The sequence below is a fragment of the Berghia stephanieae genome, chromosome 8 (genome assembly GCF_034508935.2).
Source record: "Berghia stephanieae isolate SIO BIC M18660-M18661 chromosome 8, UCSD_Bste_1.3, whole genome shotgun sequence".
In the NCBI taxonomy this organism is placed as follows: domain Eukaryota; kingdom Metazoa; phylum Mollusca; class Gastropoda; order Nudibranchia; family Aeolidiidae; genus Berghia; species Berghia stephanieae.
Window position 1 is genome coordinate 36,797,635 of NC_088367.1, and position 20,000 is coordinate 36,817,634.

At 37.3% G+C, this 20,000-nt stretch overlaps 1 protein-coding gene across 1 annotated transcript in view; it reads right to left on the reverse strand.

The window, feature by feature from the left end:
• LOC144978592 (uncharacterized) overlaps positions 1 to 20,000 on the reverse strand; it is a 50,649-nt gene that overhangs the window by 5,859 nt on the left and 24,790 nt on the right. Inside the window, exons 8-13 of the mRNA XM_078924867.1 lie at positions 17,677 to 17,850; positions 16,325 to 16,477; positions 14,730 to 15,136; positions 9,573 to 9,703; positions 8,128 to 8,423; positions 4,257 to 4,411 (exon numbers count right to left, since the gene is read on the reverse strand). Of these exons, the coding sequence (XP_078780993.1) occupies positions 4,257 to 4,411; positions 8,128 to 8,423; positions 9,573 to 9,703; positions 14,730 to 15,136; positions 16,325 to 16,477; positions 17,677 to 17,850 (1,316 nt within the window). The remainder of the gene's footprint in view (positions 1 to 4,256; positions 4,412 to 8,127; positions 8,424 to 9,572; positions 9,704 to 14,729; positions 15,137 to 16,324; positions 16,478 to 17,676; positions 17,851 to 20,000) is intronic.

The following is a 20,000-nucleotide window of genomic DNA, read 5'->3' on the forward strand; positions in this document are numbered from 1 at the left end:
TTTTAGCCAAGGACTTGAAAAAATCGAATTATATGTGAGCTGACCAAATATTTCCCAGACTAAAATCACGTCACCTTCAGACTAAGTTTGATTAAATTTTAGTCATTTATTGCTGAGGCCGGACTTTAAGCTTAGTCTGAGACTAGTTACTAGGATACGTAATATCGTCGATAAACTATTTTTAGATAGAGAGAGCTTCGATTCGGAAGGAAAATACTTCGGTTACGAATGACAGAGGCAAAAGGTGTCCTGCTGGTATTGTCACTACTTTTTAAAAAATGTAAGATATGCTAGACATTCGAAAGTACAATTTTTTTGTGAGTAAAAACTAGGGAAAAAACCCGGAATCTAATCGGTTAGCAGGTTGCAAATGAACGGAAACTCGAAGTGGAAGAGTTCGCTTCAAAGAACAACCAAAAAAAAAAACAAACAAACAAAAAACAAAACAAAAAAAACAAACGACTAGAAAGTATAGTGGAGACAAAAATTATTCTGTTGGCATGACACTGACTGAAATAATGTGATTCGTCAGAACACATTTTCCGTTGTTTTTTGTTTTTTTGTTGTTTTTTTTTAAAGTTCAATTTGTTTGATTTTCACTGACACTTTCATTGGCCTAAATTTATAATTGACAGTCGACCATGGGCATCATTGTTGTCTGATCAGTCGACAGTCAATATCACGTGATTTCATTAATTACGGCAAAAGTAAGTTCAATTATGAAACGGAACGGAGGTGTTGCTAATTTCTTCTTTGGAAATCTTTTGCGTTGAAAATATCAAGGCTTGTGTCTTACTTGCCATTGTGTACTAGAGATCTTGATGTTACAAGCACAAAATAGCTGAATTAGGCACTGTCCTAACAACGCCCACTTCTCGGCAAGAGCCTCGCTAGTCAGAGACTAGAAAACGTTCATGAAATCCCACTTTTTAGTCACCTGTTCCGCCTCGGCTTAAGGCTAGCAAATCATTTACTAGACTAGTAAATAACTAAATCTAGTCTGCTTACATAAAATTGGGCCCTGGTGGTGGTAGTCGATGTTGTGGTGATAGTAGTTAGTAGTGCTAGTGGTGGTGGTAGCAGTGATGATGCTGTTAATTTTGTTGTTTTTGTGATGGTCGTGATTGAAATGATGATGATGGTGATGGTGGTGGTGGTGGTGGTAGTTACAAAGCTGATGCATTGGTGATGTTGATAGTGATAATAAGAATAATGTGGTGGGGACGATAACGACCATAATTTACTTGTAGTGGTGGTGTCAATGATCAAGAAGCTGAAGTGATAACATTGAAGGCAATGGTGACGCTATAGTGTACGCCTGTGATATTGGTATTTAAAATGATTGTTTTCTGGAGTGGTGGTGGCTGACATGATAGTTATGCTTTTGCTAGTGGTGGCAATAGTTGATATGACCATGGTAATGGTAGGTATAATGCTGTGGTAGTGATGTGGATGGGGGTGCTGATACGTATGATATTGTGCAAATGATGGTGGTATCGATTCTGATGGTAATGAGGCTGTTGTAAAAGTGCTTGTGGTAGTGATTATTGTCTGTGATGGTGATGGTTTTTAAATTGATGTGGATCGACGTGCACTTATTTTCAGGTCTGATAACCCATTTCCTTATTGGCTCATTGTTGTAATGGAAATCTAAAAAAAAAGACGCAAAATACTGTCCATTATACAACAATGTTAAACTAGGCTGAAAAGTGGGTTCGGATGTCAGACCTGCGTATTTCTACACGTCGATGGGGATGATTTGTTAACCTACAACGCAGCACAAATCCCTTTCGAAATGGTATTCTGCCATCCCACTATAATACAATAAGTCGAATGCTTGGCAGGTCTGTATCACTGCGTACATAGACACAAGTTAGTATTAGTAATATCTATTGAGTTACCACATTGAGTGGTGATAAGCCAAATTACACATCTGGAATACAACATTTGCATACAAAGTTGTTTGAATACAGAATTATTGAGAAAAATCGTGTATTTTTTCTTGTAACAATTGTTTAAAATATATAAAGCTTATTATGTATATATTTCCGTGTTTTTATTTTTCAAATTTCAACTAAAGTTAGAAATATATTTTTGGCCAGTAATCTTAGCTTTATCAGACGTTAGAGACGTTTCTAATATTGGTGTTGTTATCTATAGACCCCTACCCAGATCAAAATAACAATCCCAACACCCCTGATAACATAACCCATTGTTCTGAGTTTAAGAACATAGGCAAATTATTGTTCTTAGGCCGAACTGGGCTTTTATGTTCTGTATCATCCTATTTCATCCAGTTTCAACCCGTAGACATTTCAAAGCCCAGCCCGTTGACATTCTAACTTCTCGTCAGGGCAAAAGTGTATACCAAATACTTAATAGTATTAGCTAACGAATGAAGTACTGAAAATATTGAGGACTTGGTATTAGTGTCCTTTATTAATCTTTAATATATTTGACATCATAAATATAGATTAGATTACATGCAACGTTGTGCTTTCGGCTTTGGAATTAATTTGCGTGTTGTAAAGCTGCTAAATTCCATACCGTCTATACCATTACCTCGTTCACTGCCACTAACTCATTGAATTCTCCATGAATTAAATCTACAATTCTGTTATACAGCTCGTCTACTCAAGACGGTACAACTTATAACAAAATTTTCTGAAGTTAAAGGACATGTATCGACATTGTTTAAATAAATGAAAAATGTTGGCTAAATTCAAGCCAATATTGATAGCCCTCACTGAATTATCAAGATTATAATATTTTTAAAAAACTGCTTCTTAAGAGATACGTTGATGTTATTGGGCTGCTTATATTACTATGACTAATATAATATTTTTGACAATTTTAATACTAGTCATTTAAAACAAATAGTTATTGAGTGTTAAACCACTATCATAGATAGAAAACATGTAATAAAGGCAACTCCCCCCCACCCCCACACACACACAAAAAAAAAAATTTTTTTTAAAGAAGAAGAAGAAAAAAAAAATTACCTCCCACCACCAAAAATAGAAAGAAAAGAAAAAAAGAAAAGAATACCTGACGAATATTCCTCTGTGCCCAACCAACCCAAACTTTCGAGCAGGCATTTGAATAGGATACTTGCCAAAAGGAGAACACGATAATAGTTCCTAATAAGGAAACGATCACCATTCTGGAAAAAAATCCCAGAAGAAAACCAAAAAAAAAACAAAAACAACCCCCCCCCCCCCCCCCCAAAAAAAACAGAAAACAAAAAAAACACCCCCCCCCCCCCACACACACACACAACTAACACATACACGCACACACACACCTACACACATACACTCAACTGATTATTTGACTCACTAACAAAAAATTTAAGACGATACGGATATATCATGTAATTACGTAGAATCGAATCTATCTCAGTACAAACAGAAACGGAATAGTGCCCAGCTGTAGTGTGAAGTACGAATAGTGCAAGCAACACTATTTTTCCTTACGGACGGCAATGGCGGTTGATGCTATTCGACCTTAAGGACGAATAGGGCTACCCTATTTTTCTTACTTTGTTGATGATGATGATGATGATGATGATGATGATGATGATGATGATAATGATGACGGCGATGATGATGCATCATCATCATGACAACAACAATCATTAGCACAATGATTATGATGATCGCAATTATTACAACTGTCATGCTGATCTTATCAATTATGACAACCACTACTTTCAAACATGCCAGTCTCAAGAATCTGGTGAGCTAATCAACGTGTGACTTTTTTTAACATGAGAACTCTCTGGCACTTCAAGAACTGGTGCACAGAAAAGAAATCAATTACAGTGCAGCACAAAAATCTCGAACATGTAAATCTCGTACACATGTTTATTCCTCGTTTTATTTCCTCTATTTTCATTGTACTGGCAACACGAAACTCATGAACACTATTGGAGGCTAACACAGAATTCTCAAACAAAATAGACCTTATGTTTTGCATTTGTTGATAAAATTATTTTGCCTTATGTTTGTAGTGAACGGAAATGAGAACTGCTATCACTCTCTATGTGGCCTTAAATGTATTAGTTAATGTATTAAGTGTGCATGTCTGTGGGGGTATGATTTTGTGTGTATATATAGTGTAGGAGGACATGCGAAGCATGTTAGACCAGTATCTGATACACTCGAAGAAGAAAAAGAGGTAGAAGGAGGAGGGGGAGGAGGAGGAGAAGAAGAAGAAGAGCATCATTTTCTTTGTTTTAAAGCACGAGCACAAACCTGAAGCAGCTGTGTTTGCCTGTAAGTCATTCCAGTCTCTGGGTCCTTGATGAATAACTCCGTCATGAATGAGTCTCCATGAGTTGAGGTGGTGCGCCCATCTAGAACAACCGAACCTTGAATACCCTCTGCTTGCAGTTCTAGGTCTGGGATTTCTGAGAGAAAAAAATGCATTGTTAGAGTCAGAGATAATAATTCTGTATAATATGTGACCCCTCATTTCAAAACGGTATTAAGTCGGGATGATTAAGATGCTGAAAATGGAATGTGTAGCCAGAAATATCAGACTTAAGTTGAGTTTATATGCTTTATAGAGGAGAAGGAATACTATATTTTACTGTGCTAAATACCGTTTAATATTTTTGACCAGTTTAACTATAATTTGACTTTTTAGCATCTGGTCCATCCAGACTTAACACCGTTTTGAGACGATGGGTCACATATAAGAAAGATATGTGACAAATTCAGGCACTGGTGTAAGATAAGATCTGAAAAAGTGTGTTTGAAGCAGTGCCAGACAAAGCATAGAGAAAATTACAAGGAAAAATCCATCCCAAAAAATCAGCCTGTCTCGACTACAGATCTAACCTCAGACCTCCTGATTACCGGTCAGATGTACTACCATTACACCACAAAGGTTACCTGACAATCAGGACAATTTAATGTTTTTCAAGTCAACTCATATATTATGTTAGTATAGTATAGAATAGTACAGAATAGTTTAATATAGTTAAACAATATAGTATAGTATAGTAACAAGAAATGAAGTGAGTAGAAAAGTGCCAGAAGACAATAGAGAATAAAAAATTTTCGCGGCGGCAATAGGGGCTCGAACCCACGACCGTACTGGTACGACAAAACTCCGCCTGGCGTGACTCTACCGTATGAGCTATCCACGATCCCAAGTACAGTACAGTACAGTATAGTCACAACAAGAGATGAAGTGAGTAGAAAAGTGCCAGAAGACAATAGAGAATAAAAAATTTTCACGGCGGTGGTGGGGTTTGAATCTGCGACCTTATTGGTACGACAACTCTGCCTGGCAGGTGAGAGCGTGGCTCTACCGTGTGAGCTATCCACGAATACAAAAATATTTGTATCAAACTCAGGTCATTTCTAGAGCTCTCTCTCACCCACTTCTGGAGTCCGCCGGTTCGCTTGCCACACAACCATCGCGAAGTTACTTGACCAGCAGTTAAGCTTAATAGCCAATATTCTCAACACAAACATATAACATAGAAACGATTGAGACATTGAGTATGCTCCTGTATATGGGGTGAATTTTTAATTCAGAAAAGTGAGTGGAGCAGGCACTTATGTTGGTAACAACAAGAGATGAAGTGAGTAGAAAAGTGCCAGAAGACAATAGAGACAATGGCACTTTTCTACTCACTTCATCTCTTGTTACTATACTATGCCTTTGCTGATCTAAGGTGTTCAGCTTTGGGTTTCATTTCATTTCCTTTTCAGGTCCTTTGATCTTTGCCTTTTGCAGTCACATAATTTTCCTTAAAGGGCCGTTGGATCCTTGATCACATCAGTTTGATTGGAGGCTCAATTGTTTAACTATATTAAACTATTCTCTACTATTCTATACTATACTAACATAATATATGAGTTGACTGCTCCACTCACTTTTCTGAATTAAAAATTCACCCCATATACCGGAGCATACTCAATGTCTCAATCGTTTCTATGTTATATGTTGAGAATATTGGCTATTAAGCTTAACCGCTGGTCAAGTAACTTCGCAATGGTTATGTGGCGAGCGAACCGGCGGTCTCCAGAAGTGGGTGAGAGAGCGCTCTAGAAATGACCTGAGTTTGATACGAATATTTTTGTATTCGTGGATAGCTCACACTGTAGAGCCACGCTCTCACCTGCCAGGCGGAGTTGTCGTACCAATAAGGTCGCAGGTTCAAACCCCACCACTGCCGCGAAAAAATTTTATTCTCTATTGTCTTCTAGCACTTTTCTACTCACTTCATCTCTTGTTGTTACCAACATAAGTGCCTGCTCCACTCACTTTTCTGAATTAAAAAGTACAGTATAGTATAGTAGAGTAGAGTATAGTATAGTATAGTATAGTATAGTAGAGTATAGTATAGTATAGTAGAGTATAGTATAGTATAGTATAGTAGAGTATAGTATAGTATAGTAGAGTATAGTATAGTATAGTAGAGTAGAGTATAGTATAGTATAGTAGAGTATAGTATAGTATAGTATAGTAGAGTAGAGTATAGTATAGTATAGTAGAGTAGAGTATAGTAGAGTAGAGTATAGTATAGTAGAGTATAGTATAGTATAGTATAGTATAGTATAGTATAGTATAGTATAGTATAGTAGAGTATAGTATAGTATAGTATAGTATAGTATAGTATAGTAGAGTATAGTATAGTATAGTATAGTAGAGTAGAGTATAGTATAGTAGAGTAGAGTAGAGTATAGCCAATCCAGTGACTTAGGCTTTTAATGCCTTTGCTGATCTAAGGTGTTCAGCTTTGGGTTTCATTTCATTTCCTTTTCAGGTCCTTTGATCTTTGCCTTTTGCAGTCACATAATTTTCCTTAAAGGGCCGTTGGATCCTTGATCACATCAGTTTGATTGGAGGCTCAATTAAACTGCCAAAGGCTTGTAAGGGATTCTATAAGGCGTTGAGGTCTGGAGCTTCAGTGACTGAAACTATGGAACAAATGCTGTCTGACGATGCGTTACATCTTGACATATTTAACTTAAATTTATGGCCTCTGGTATTGTTGTCAGGGAAAACAGATAGTTCCTTCTGGAAATTGTAGAGATCCTTTGTAAATTTGTATGTTTCTATCATATGACCTCTAATATCCTTGTATGTCATAATGGGAATTCTAAATAACTTCAGTCTCTTTCCTCATATTCTTTGTCTTTTAGACAAGGAATTATCTTAGTTGCTCAATAAAGAACAGCCTCTATGAGTTTCTTTGTCCTTTTCATACTTAGGCGCCCATACCGAGTTGCTGAATTCCAGGTGAGCCACCAGAGCAATCAAAAGCATCCTCATGGATTCCAAATTGAGAAATGTAAAGGATCTCCTAATGAGTCAAAGGATTCCAATTGCCTTATTAACTTGGATCTCAAGTTGGGACAATCATATGTGGAATATTTCATTTCATTTCAAAAGGATCAAAATTGCCCCAAAAATGTCTTTTCTTTTGTAATTCAGAAGACTCCATTCAGTCTCAATTACATTTTAATCATATTAAAATCCATAATTTGGTATCTTATTTTCAGTGTTAGTTCATATTAACATAATACATAGTTGGTTCTCGCAAACATCCACAACCATCCCAAGTAATGAATAGAGTTTCCATCATGTGAATGAAAACAATGGTCTATCCCTAAAAACGACAGGTATCAAGTCATTATAGTACACATATCACATATTCCTCACTAGAACGCAGCATTAGTACCAAGCAATTGCCTGCTAACAGCAACAGTGTATGTGGCTGGTTATTGATGCGTGCGGTATGCATGCATTAATTCACACACACACACACACATTCTCTCTCTCTCTCTCAGCAATTTTTATAGCGCATCCAGATATGAGAGAGGGAGAGAGGATTATGAAAGTTCATCCGGTTTTAAAAAATACATTTTTAGACAGAAATGTGAAACATTTTAGAATACTGAAGTGAGATAAACTTATTTTAAAATTCAAGGCTTAATGTTTGTTCTGCTCAACAATGTCAAATAGAGTGAGAAGGAATTTTGCATGAAACACTTTAGCTGAGGAATGTTGTTTATATGAAATTCAATTTTGTTTGGTTACAGTTTATAAGATCTCTACAATGCCTAATTGACTTGTACATATAGAATCCTATAACCTATATCCTACCTTTAAAGATCATGGCAGCATTCGTAGCATTCCCCCCAACACTGTCCCGACCTAACTGAGAGTTGGACTGGTTGACCAAAGTCACGTTGGAGCTGTCCAGACTGGACAGGTCAGACACTGCCACTGACAAATTGGAAGGTGGTGGGATCATCACCACAGGATGGGTGGATGATGATGATGGTGATGACGATGATGATGGTGATGACAACAATGAAGATGAGGATGATAATGATGATGACTGGGATTCTAAGTGGGCTCTCAACTTTGCAGCTTCAATCTCTTTCTGCCTCTGCCATCTGTAAACATAAGATAAATGTTTTTGATTCTCATATTTTTTAACTTGTGTTTGATGAAAAAAGGGCAGTATGACTTTGTGAGTTCTTTCTCTGTTTATGGCAAGAGGAAGAGATGACAATGAAAATAAAATAATTTAATTGAATGATTTCAAGATTTAAATAAAAAGTACTTTATTGTTTCAATACAATGAGAAAACATTTTTAAAATTATTGACATAAGGGCGGAGAGTTTCATTGTCAACCCTACGATTGTTTTAATTAACACTCCACATATTTGCCATATCTGAGATTTGCGACGTAATTCTCACAATTAGTTTTATGACTATGTGTAGCTTTTTTCTCCAAGATCCAATTGATTTGTCTGTTTTGAATAATAATTCCATACCATGCATTTTGAATTGGCTATTTTAACCCTACTTCTGTGTTAAACGGTGTACGACCTGTTTGACTATGTTCAATATCTCTAGCCAAATGTTGTAGTCCAGAGGATTCACATCAGGACTCATTGGAGGTCAAATTGTCTTTAGGAATAAATCAAGTAGTGTGATTTTTGCTTTGTAATGAAAATTATGTCATATTTTTTAACAGAAAAGCATAATATTCTAGACTCTATCTTGATTGGTTATTTGTTTTTCAACAAGACAAGGCAACTTCCTGCACTAGTACTAGTCACACCATAACACACTGCTAAAAAACAAGACACAAGTTTGGAAACTTTCAATATTGTGATTTTTATTTGACTTTGGTATAACCAGCATAGTTTCTTGTCCAATAGAGGATTTTATATTAACTTAAAGTCTTGTTCTTGTTGCCATTGAAACACTGTTGTATTTTTGAATTATTATTTTTTCTAAAACCCTATACATATATATAAAATATATATATATATATATATATATATATATATATATATATATATATATATATATATATATATATATATATATATATATATATATATATATATATATATATATATATATATATATATATATATACATACATATATATTGGACGGCTTTTTTTCTCCAGATTTAAGAGAAAAACAAATATATAAACTTTGAACAGTTTTTGCCAATTCAATATCTGCCGATAACCTTTTTTTTCACTAAATAATGACAACCTAAATAAAAGAAAGCTTAGCCATACCTTTTGAAAGCCCTCTGGCTAATTACAGTATTGCTGTGTTCATCTGTCCTTGCACTTCCTTGCAGGTTGTCAAATAAAAATTGTGGTTTTTTACCACTCTCTAATGTCTCATTTGACATTGTCTCCTGTTGCTAAATATTAAACAAAATTATTTTGAAAAAACAGAGGGGAAGGTAGAAGGCTAACTTGAAGAATATCTAAAAATGAAAAAGACAAAATAAATGCTGTTAAATTTGTTACTTAACCCTCTCCTAACCAACTGTAGGAAAGTCGTCATATTTGTTACGTTTCAAATAAAATTAATTTCTTATTCACATTTGTGACGTCGAGCGACGGTTTGGCCCGGAAGGTACATTTTGGACATTTGGACCTTTTGGTATTTTTGAATAGATCATTTTTTTCTCTTTAATTTGATACCTGTTTCATTAATGTATCATATTTTTTGGCTGAGTTATACAAGATTGAAATTGGGAGGTTCCTGCTAATCTCAGATACAAAATTCAGAGAAATTTGCACTTAAAGATTTTACACACATCGCCATAGCAACGGCATGTTATATTTCAGCTATCGTAATGAAATTTGGCATGTGTTTTATATAGCATGTGACTAACATGTGTGTAAAATTATATTTAATTTGGTCCATCAGCTTTTACACAACACTCGTTTTTGTAATGATGATATTTTTGTGAATTGACCCTCGAGTGAAAAAATAAACCCAACAAATAGCACTCATACTTTTATCCATTTTAACAGTGCAATGTTTATTTAAAGTTTGCTGTGATATCGGCACTATTTCACAAGATCTGCAATTCTGGAAAATCTTCACAAATTAACTGGTGAAAGTAGCCGAGGCATTACAGTCGATTGACTGAAAACCCAAAGGCCGTGAGTAAGTCAGACAATCTAACACTTCAAACTTGAAACAAAGGAATGAAAATAGTGTCAACTCAACCCAAATTTCTCTTACTCAATCGATGTGTTCAAATTTGATTGAGCTATTGGTGGGGGGGGGGGGGGGGGGGGGTGTCGTGGATTGGGGGGGGGGGGGGGGGGGGGGGGGGGGGGGGGAAGAGGAGGTGGTGGTAACAGCTCATTGCACTCAGAAAGGAAAGAGTCCTCACCCACTCGGTTTTTTTTTTCTTTCATTTTCAACATCCTCCTGCATGCCCCCGCCCTCTCTCTCCTCTTCCTCCCTTCTTTCCCATAACTCTCTCTCTCTACTTCCTGTTCCATCATTCTCTTTTTCATTTCATAATCACTCTCTTCATTTTGTCTCTTCCTATTCACTATAGCTATCTCTTTCTATCGGTCTGTCCATTAACTCTTTTCTGTTAGTCTTCTTCCCCCCCCCCCCCCCCCCCCCCCCCCCCCCCCCCCCCCCCCCCCCCCCCCCCCCCCCCCCCCCCCCCCCCCCCCCCCCCCCCCCCCCCCCCCCCCCCCCCCCCCCCCCCCCCCCCCCCCCCCCCCCCCCCCCCCCCCCCCCCCCCCCCCCCCCCCCCCCCCCCCCCCCCCCTCTTCTCCTTTACCACTCGTCCTCTCTCTATCTGCCTCCTCCCTGTTCCAACAATCCCTTTAATTCCATAGTCAATCTTTTCATTTTATCTCGTCCTCCCGTCCTGGTAACCATCTCTATCTATCTGTCTTTCCACTAGCTCTTTATTTTATTCATCCCCACATTCCATCCTCCCATCTCCAGTCAACACTCGTTCAGCGAATCATTCGAGGCAAGCGCACGATCACGCTCACGCCCACAATCTCCTCGCCTCTGACGAGCTCAATACAATTATCGGCCGAATCTAACAAGTTAAATTATTCATTTGACAAAATATCTCATAAAATTCAGTTTATAATGAAGCAAGATTTTGAATTTCTTGCAACATCAACTCTGACAACAATTGTGCAGCGTAAGCGGCCATTTTGCATAACTTATGACCATGTGATCCCGAGGACCAATGAGAGAGAAGGATTCAAGAGCTTTTCCGTTGGTAACTATGCAATGGCCTACTTCTGTTTACATAATTGGAATTTGACTACCCTCTTTCGGGGTTATAATTTGACCACAAGATGGGGTCAATGGGCTAAAAATAGCATTGCAAAGGCAGGAATGGAGTTCCCCTTTGAGAAAAAGTTATAGGTTACCAGATTGGCGTCCTTTTGCTAAGCTTAAAGGGTCGTCAACGAACATCAAAATGATCCCTCTTTCAATGGGTGAAAACAGGGTATACTCTCTTTAAAGATTAAATTTATATACTTTAAGACTGTTTTTAATGAAAAAGGTACGATTTTATGATAGAAAAATACCTTAAAAAGTCAAAAATTGAAAAAAACGCATTTTGACTATTTTAGTCACTTTTCAAATATAATGGCCGTTTTCTCAGTTCAGCTAGATGTACCTTCCGGACTGAACCGTTGCGCGACATCACATTTGTTTTATAAATCACAAATTTGAAGAAAAATCTTTCTTATATTTACAAATATATAATGCTATTTTTTAAAGCTTGTTTTGTTTTTAAAAAAATTTGTATAGCCTGTTCTTATTGCTTTAAAATTCAATTTTTATGTATTGGATCAGTATGATATTTCAGTAAAAACCTTGAAAATGGTAAGGAGAAAATTAAATCTAGAACATTAACTGCTTCAATATATAATAACTGTAAATGATAAAGCAAATAAGATTTTCTTATGCAATTTTCTGCTCCAGTATACATATCACTTCATTTCAAAGATTTTCGGGTGTCGTGGATTGGGGGGGGGGGGTGGGGGGTGTCGTGGATTGGGGGGGGGGGGGGGGGGGAAGAGGAGGTGGTGGTAACAGCTCATTGCACTCAGAAAGGAAAGAGTCCTCACCCACTCGGTTTTTTTTTTCTTTCATTTTCAACATCCTCCTGCATGCCCCCGCCCTCTCTCTCCTCTTCCTCCCTTCTTTCCCATAACTCTCTCTCTCTACTTCCTGTTCCATCATTCTCTTTTTCATTTCATAATCACTCTCTTCATTTTGTCTCTTCCTATTCACTATAGCTATCTCTTTCTATCAGTCTGTCCCTTAACTCTTTTCTGTTAGTCTTCTTCCCCCCCCCCCCCCCCCCCCCCCCCCCCCCCCCCCCCCCCCCCCCCCCCCCCCCCCCCCCCCCCCCTTCTCCTTTACCACTCGTCCTCTCTCTATCTGCCTCCTCCCTGTTCCAACAATCCCTTTAATTCCATAGTCAATCTTTTCATTTTATCTCGTCCTCCCGTCCTGGTAACCATCTCTATCTATCTGTCTTTCCACTAGCTCTTTATTTTATTCATCCCCACATTCCATCCTCCCATCTCCAGTCAACACTCGTTCAGCGAATCATTCGAGGCAAGCGCACGATCACGCTCACGCCCACAATCTCCTCGCCTCTGACGAGCTCAATACAATTATCGGCCGAATCTAACAAGTTAAATTATTCATTTGACAAAATATCTCATAAAATTCAGTTTATAATGAAGCAAGATTTTGAATTTCTTGCAACATCAACTCTGACAACAATTGTGCAGCGTAAGCGGCCATTTTGCATAACTTATGACCATGTGATCCCGAGGACCAATGAGAGAGAAGGATTCAAGAGCTTTTCGTTGGTAACTATGCAATGGCCTACTTCTGTTTACATAATTGGAATTTGACTACCCTCTTTCGGGGTTATAATTTGACCACAAGATGGGGTCAATGGGCTAAAAATAGCATTGCAAAGGCAGGAATGGAGTTCCCTTTGAGAAAAAGTTATAGGTTACCAGATTGGCGTCCTTTTGCTAAGCTTAAAGGGTCGTCAACGAACATCAAAATGATCCCTCTTTCAATGGGTGAAAACAGGGTATACTCTCTTTAAAGATTAAATTTATATACTTTAAGACTGTTTTTAATGAAAAAGGTACGATTTTATGATAGAAAAATACCTTAAAAAGTCAAAAATTGAAAAAAACGCATTTTGACTATTTTAGTCACTTTTCAAATATAATGGCCGTTTTCTCAGTTCAGCTAGATGTACCTTCCGGACTGAACCGTTGCGCGACATCACATTTGTTTTATAAATCACAAATTTGAAGAAAAATCTTTCTTATATTTACAAATATATAATGCTATTTTTTTAAAGCTTGTTTTGTTTTTAAAAAAATTTGTATAGCCTGTTCTTATTGCTTTAAAATTCAATTTTTATGTATTGGATCAGTATGATATTTCAGTAAAAACCTTGAAAATGGTAAGGAGAAAATTAAATCTAGAACATTAACTGCTTCAATATATAATAACTGTAAATGATAAAGCAAATAAGATTTTCTTATGCAATTTTCTGCTCCAGTATACATATCACTTCATTTCAAAGATTTTCGACTGCATCCTTTAGAAAACTTCCCTTGAAAATAAAAATATATTTATTATCAGAGCAAGTCTAGTTTTTTTTAATGGCCAATCCTTACCAGTGACAATATCAAGACCAATACAAAATTTATTTTTATTATTTTTGTGCCCCCTCACCCGGCTCTTAATTTTTGTCAAGATTACCATTTTTGAGCAAGCAGCATGCATTATAACTATTCAATCCAAAAACTGGTAGGAAAGAATCTAAGTGTCCGGTGAGCCTCAAACATTGTAGCAACCAGTATTGTTGACTGTTTTGTCAGAGTAAACAAATGTGTCACCATGTCACCAATTCATACTGCCATTCTACATGCATATTGGTGTGACCCATGTTAATATTACCAAGTTGTATTTTAATATGGTGTCAACATAATATATCTCACTTCTCCATATTCCTATAATCAACAACAAACAGGAAATGCCTCAATCAAAAATAATTAAATTCGCAATAAAATATCAATGAGAAATAAAAAGTCTTTTAAAAAATTGCATTCATAACTTACCCACACTAAACACCACGATCTACTCGCTTCACTTATATATGTTTAAACCTCCTGATGGAACTGTACATTTGGCAAAGGGGTACCTCCTAATTGAACATCCATCTCCAATGAGACAACAAAAAATGTGTGCAAATTGTCTTACTCAACGGCAGACTCTGGAGGTACCTAACCCTAGCTGGAATCCTCGGACCTAGTTTAGGTCTATTGTGATCAAAGACTGTATGTCCTCACTGCAAAACCTAAAAAAACAAAATGTAGTACATGTGACTCCCATACCTGCAACACTCCAATTTGAATGACATTATGCTGTGTCTGATGAAAATGATGCTGGTGGTTATGATCAAGACTAGTGGATTCAATAATAGGGGGTGCTAACATCATAGACCCTGAGGTTGATTGTAAAGATGACGACAATGATGACACTGGTGACGTTGATGAAATTGATGACAGCAATAATGATGCTGGTGGTGGTGGTTGTGGTGGTGACAAAACTATTGATGAAGCAGATGATAGTAATGATGTGGCTGTTGATGGTGATGCCATGGCTAGATTTGAGACAGTCTGGCTTGAGATGACCACCATTTTCTGAGGGTGAGGACTGATGAGGTTGCTACAACTTTGAGGGTCAGCTATGACCAGACCAGCACCTACCGCAGGCTGTAGGATGGTCTGATTGGATACATCTGAGAAATGCAATAAAAATTGATCTTTTATATGGCCAAATGAATATGTTCAAAGAACTTTACAAAGGGTCCAAAGTTCACAGAAATCCCTGACATGTGGGGCAAAACAGAATGCCTGAAAGGCACTCAGTTTGTTTTTTTTTACAATAGAGACAAAGATGTTACCGACTAGGTACTCATTTTACACAAAATATGGTGAGAAAATGTGAAGAGCATGGCTTACTAAAAGAGAAAATCTCTCTCTAACAAAAATAAAGAAAGAAATAACCAAGCTGGCATCAGCCTAAATAAGCATACAAAATAAAAATACAGTGTTTTAAAGTTTACTTTCCTTTTTGCTGTGTCAAAGCTCGATCAGTCTAAATTTCGACCAATTTTTTTTTTCATTTTGATGGCTTTCAATTTCCTTAGAAGAAGAAGATGTAGACGTAGACGTAGAAGAAGAAGAAGAAGAAGAAGAAGAAGAAGAAGAAGAAGAAGAAGAAGAAGAAGAAGAAGAAGAAGAAGAAGAGAAGAAGAAGAAGAAGAAGAAAGAAGAAGAAGAAGAGAAGAGAAGAAGAGAAGAAGAAGAAGAAGAAGAAGAAGAAGAAGAAGAAGAAGAAGAAGAAGAAGAAGAAGAAGAAGAAGAAGAAGAAGAAGAAGAGAAGAAGAAGAAGAAGAAGAAGAAGAAGAAGAAGAAGAAGAAGAAGGAAGAAGAAGAAGAAGAAGAAGAAGAAGAAGAAGAAGAAGAAGAAGAAGAAGAAGAGAAGAAGAGAAGAAGAAGAAGAAAGAAGAGAAGAAGAAGAAGAAGAAGAAGAAGAAGAAGAAGAAGAAGAAGAAGAAGAAGAAGAAGAAGAAGAGAAGAAGAAGAAGAAAGAAGAAGAAGAAGAAGAAGAAGAAGAAGAAGAAGAAGAAGAAGAAGAAGAAGAAGAAGAAGAAGAAGAAGAAGAAGAAGAAGAAAGAGGAGAAGAAGAAGAAGAAAAAAAAGAAGAAGAAGGCGAAGAAGAAGGCGAAGAAGAAGAAGAAGAAGAAGAAGAAGAAGAAGAAGAAGAAGAAGAAGAAGAAGAAGAAGAAGAAGAAGAAGAAGAAGAAGAAGAAGAAGAAGAAGAAGAAGAAGAAGATTGTGATGATGATGTTGATGAATGATGATGGCAATTGTTTACAGAATTGACCAATTGCTGCTAACGACCAGACCAGACCAGCATATACCTTCTGTGTGAGCGAGATGTTCCTGTCCTAAGTTTGGGTCTGTGGCTAAAACATTCGCAACATTAGTGGTATCACCAGGGTCAAGGAGATTAAGCCAGTTGATAACCCCTTCTCCTTGACCTTGTTGTGGCTGTACATGTCCATCAGGCGTATCTAAAAACAAGGTTGTAAAATCAACATTTTAAAATGCACCATTGGAAATATGAATTTAATATTTTAGCAAATCTTATTTTAAAGGAATAGATTTATCAAATTATCTGTTAGCAATTCATTAAACATATAATCCATATGACTGTTTCCCTCTCAAAAAAACAGACTGCGACTCCAGACACAGTTCCAGTGAAACAAATGGTCGCATTCCATAAAACAAAGAATGGAAAGGACAAATGATATACGGAAATAAAAGAGGTTGCAGGGCTGCGATCAGTGAGGAATTAAATAGCCAAAGGCCAACATTCCCCTGCCCAAAGAGGAATTTCATCCATTCCCAAAACAATAGAAAAGGTAAAACAATTCTGGAAAGAAAGAGCAGAGGACTTTATGCGTGTGAGGCTCAAGTGGCTCCAACTCAATAGCATGATACCTCATCTTGCAATCATAGCGGAGTCTATTGGGTATTGTGTATAAAGCGCCTTGCACAAGGACAAAACCCATCCTGTCACTTGCAATGCTCCAAATTACCAATTGAATTTCTGGTCAAGCAGAGAAAAGTGGCAATGGGTTCACCACACTCTTTGCAATATCACTAGGCAGGCACTTGAATGAGAATATCTATAGAAGAAACCTGCCAGGCGAAAATAAACCTGACTATGGAGGAGATGAAGACACAGGCAAAGGACAGAATAAGAAGGCCCTTTGCTCCACAAGAAACGAAAAGGAACAAATCAAGTCAAAAATAATATTGACAAGCATTCTTTTCACATCAGGGGGCAGCGTCACACAGACAGTGGTATAGTTTTTGCTTCATTATCCCGAGACAATGGATTTGGATTCCATTACCGACATTGAGTGACCTTGACTAAGTTACTTGTTCTAGCTCGTAGGGTGCTATTCCTAAAACAACCCAGAGTGGTTTTTATCACTTGTTAATTATTTAAAACATAAGTATAAATAAGCACACCAAAGTAAAAAAAAAATTAAAATAAAATAAATTCCCTTTATTCATCCCATGGGGGAAATTTATCTTTACGGTCTACTCCAAGGGAATACTGGAATAACCCAGGAATCATCCGCAGTGCATCGCTGCAAACTGAGCTAGGGAGAGGTGACTTGCTCAAGGCCAAAGAGTGCCAAATTCGAACCTGGTATGGTGCAAAGACCGTTCTGCAGAGCCACAACTAACTGGTACTTACCTTTGGGAGTGGTACAATGTTTAACCATGATGTGCTGCCTAAGACTGGCCTTGCATGCATAGTGTCTGTCGCATTTGTCAATCGGGCAATGGTAAATAATGGTCTTACCACTTTCGTCATGTTTACGTAGATGAACATATAAGCTGCTCTTTGCTGTGAATGCATTACCACATCCTGAGATAAAATGGAGGTTAAGAGTCAAGGGTCAAGATCAAAACACAATTGGAAATAGGGGGAGGGGGGATAGAAATTGTTCAAAATTTACCAAAAAACAAAAGAATTACAGCTTTGGAATTCCAATGGCCAAAGGAAGAGAGAAGCATCTAAACTTTTCTTAAATCTAGAGTATATATTCGGATTTACTTAAATGAAAAAACTACAAAATGTACAAAAAATACATCACTATGTATTTGACACCAGATGGACACACGTATAATAGTGTCATTCAAAGATTACACGAATCATGATATCATTTGCAAAGCCATTCTGCCTTGGGGAAGAAATGTATATTGATAAAGGGAACTGTGTTTTCAGTCCACCAGTGGACTGAATACACAGCTGTGTTTTCAGTCCACCGGAAAAGATTATAATTATACGGGCTAAACTGTTTGACCGAGCGCGAGAAGGCAAGGTGGCTGGCTGTTTTTGCACAGCGTAACTGTAACCGGGGTGTGGTGAGTTAGGTGTTCGAGCTCCTTTCTCTGCATAATATTTTCTTTCTTTCTTTTTTTTTTTTTGTACTCCCTTGGCAAAAAGTTCTTAATTTTCAACTTCAACACGTTGACACCATTTCTGGTGACTTGAGAAATTTGAACGACATTTAACATTTTTTATTTATTTACTTTCACTCGCTTTTAATATTATTATTTTTATTTAGAACACAGTGAGACGTCAAATTTTATTGCCTTGTGCATTCCGTGTACATAACAATATGAGTCAGGAGAAATACGAAACAAATAAAAAAACAAAAAACAAAACAAAACAAAACAAAAAAATGTTAAGAGAACAACTTTATAGTTATAGGCTCTTGAATATGTTTGAGAGAGAGAGAGAGAGAGAGAGAGAGAGAGAGAGAGAGAGAGAGAGAGAGAGAGAGAGAGAGAGAGAGAGAGAGAGAGAGAGAGAGAAGAGAGAGAGAGAGAGAGAAGAGAGAGAGAGCGAGAGAGAGATAGAGAGAGAAGGTGGGGGTGGGAGAGATTAGAGATAGAGATAGATAGATAGATAGATCGGGCTAGTAGATAGGAAGAAATGGGATACCAGTCAAAAAATTCTTAATTTTCAACTTCAACACGTTGACACCATTCCTGGTGACTTGAGAAGTTTTATTGATTTATTTTTACTCACTTTCAATATTATTATTTTAAATCAGAACACAGTGAGACGTCAAAATGTATTGCCTTGTGCATTCCTTGTACGTAACAATATGACTCAGGGGGAAAACGAAACAAAAACGAACAAACAAAACAAAAACAAACAAAAACCCAAAAGAAATTACAAAAAAAAAAAAAAGAATACAAAAATTAAGAGAACAACTTTATAGTTAAAAGGTCTTGAGAGAGAGAGAGAGAGAGAGAGAGAGAGAGAGAGAGAGAGAGAGAGAGAGAGAGAGAGAGAGAGAGAGAGAGAGAGAGAGAGAGAGAGAGAGAGAGAGAGAGAGAGAGAGGGAGTGGGGGTGGGAGAGCTTAGAGATAGAGAGAAAGATAGATAGGGCGAGTAGAAAGGAAGAAATGGGATACCAATACCATTCAAAAACACAGGCGTGCTCGAGGTCAGTGATCGATGTGAAAAGTGACCAAATAGAACCTTACTTGGGCAAACAATACTAAAACTTTGATCTCCTTGGAAAAATCATCGGTTTTGATAATCACAAAAACCCGAACGGACTCGGAAATATTAAAAATAGATATATATGTTAAGGAAGATGACTCTACGTTCTTTTAAGGACTCTATTGTTTTTAAAGTTTTGATGGCGCTTATTGAGGTCATTGTAGGGCTAGTAGAATGGAAGAAGTGGGATACCAGTTTAAAAATCCTAGTTTTACAAGACATGATAGACAATGAACAATAGACTAGCCCTACAAGACAAAGGACAAGGGATGATTTTGAAAGAAAAGAATGTTGGAAGACGACAAAGGTCAATACTGCCCGGGGGGGGGGGGGGGGGGGTACAGGCGTGGTCGAGGCCAGTGATCGATGTGAAAAGTAAATGACCAAATTGAATCTTATTTGGGCAAACAATACTAAAACTCTGATCTCCTTGGAAAAATCATCTATTTTGATAATCACAAAAATTCTAACGGACTCTGAAAAATTAAAAATAGATA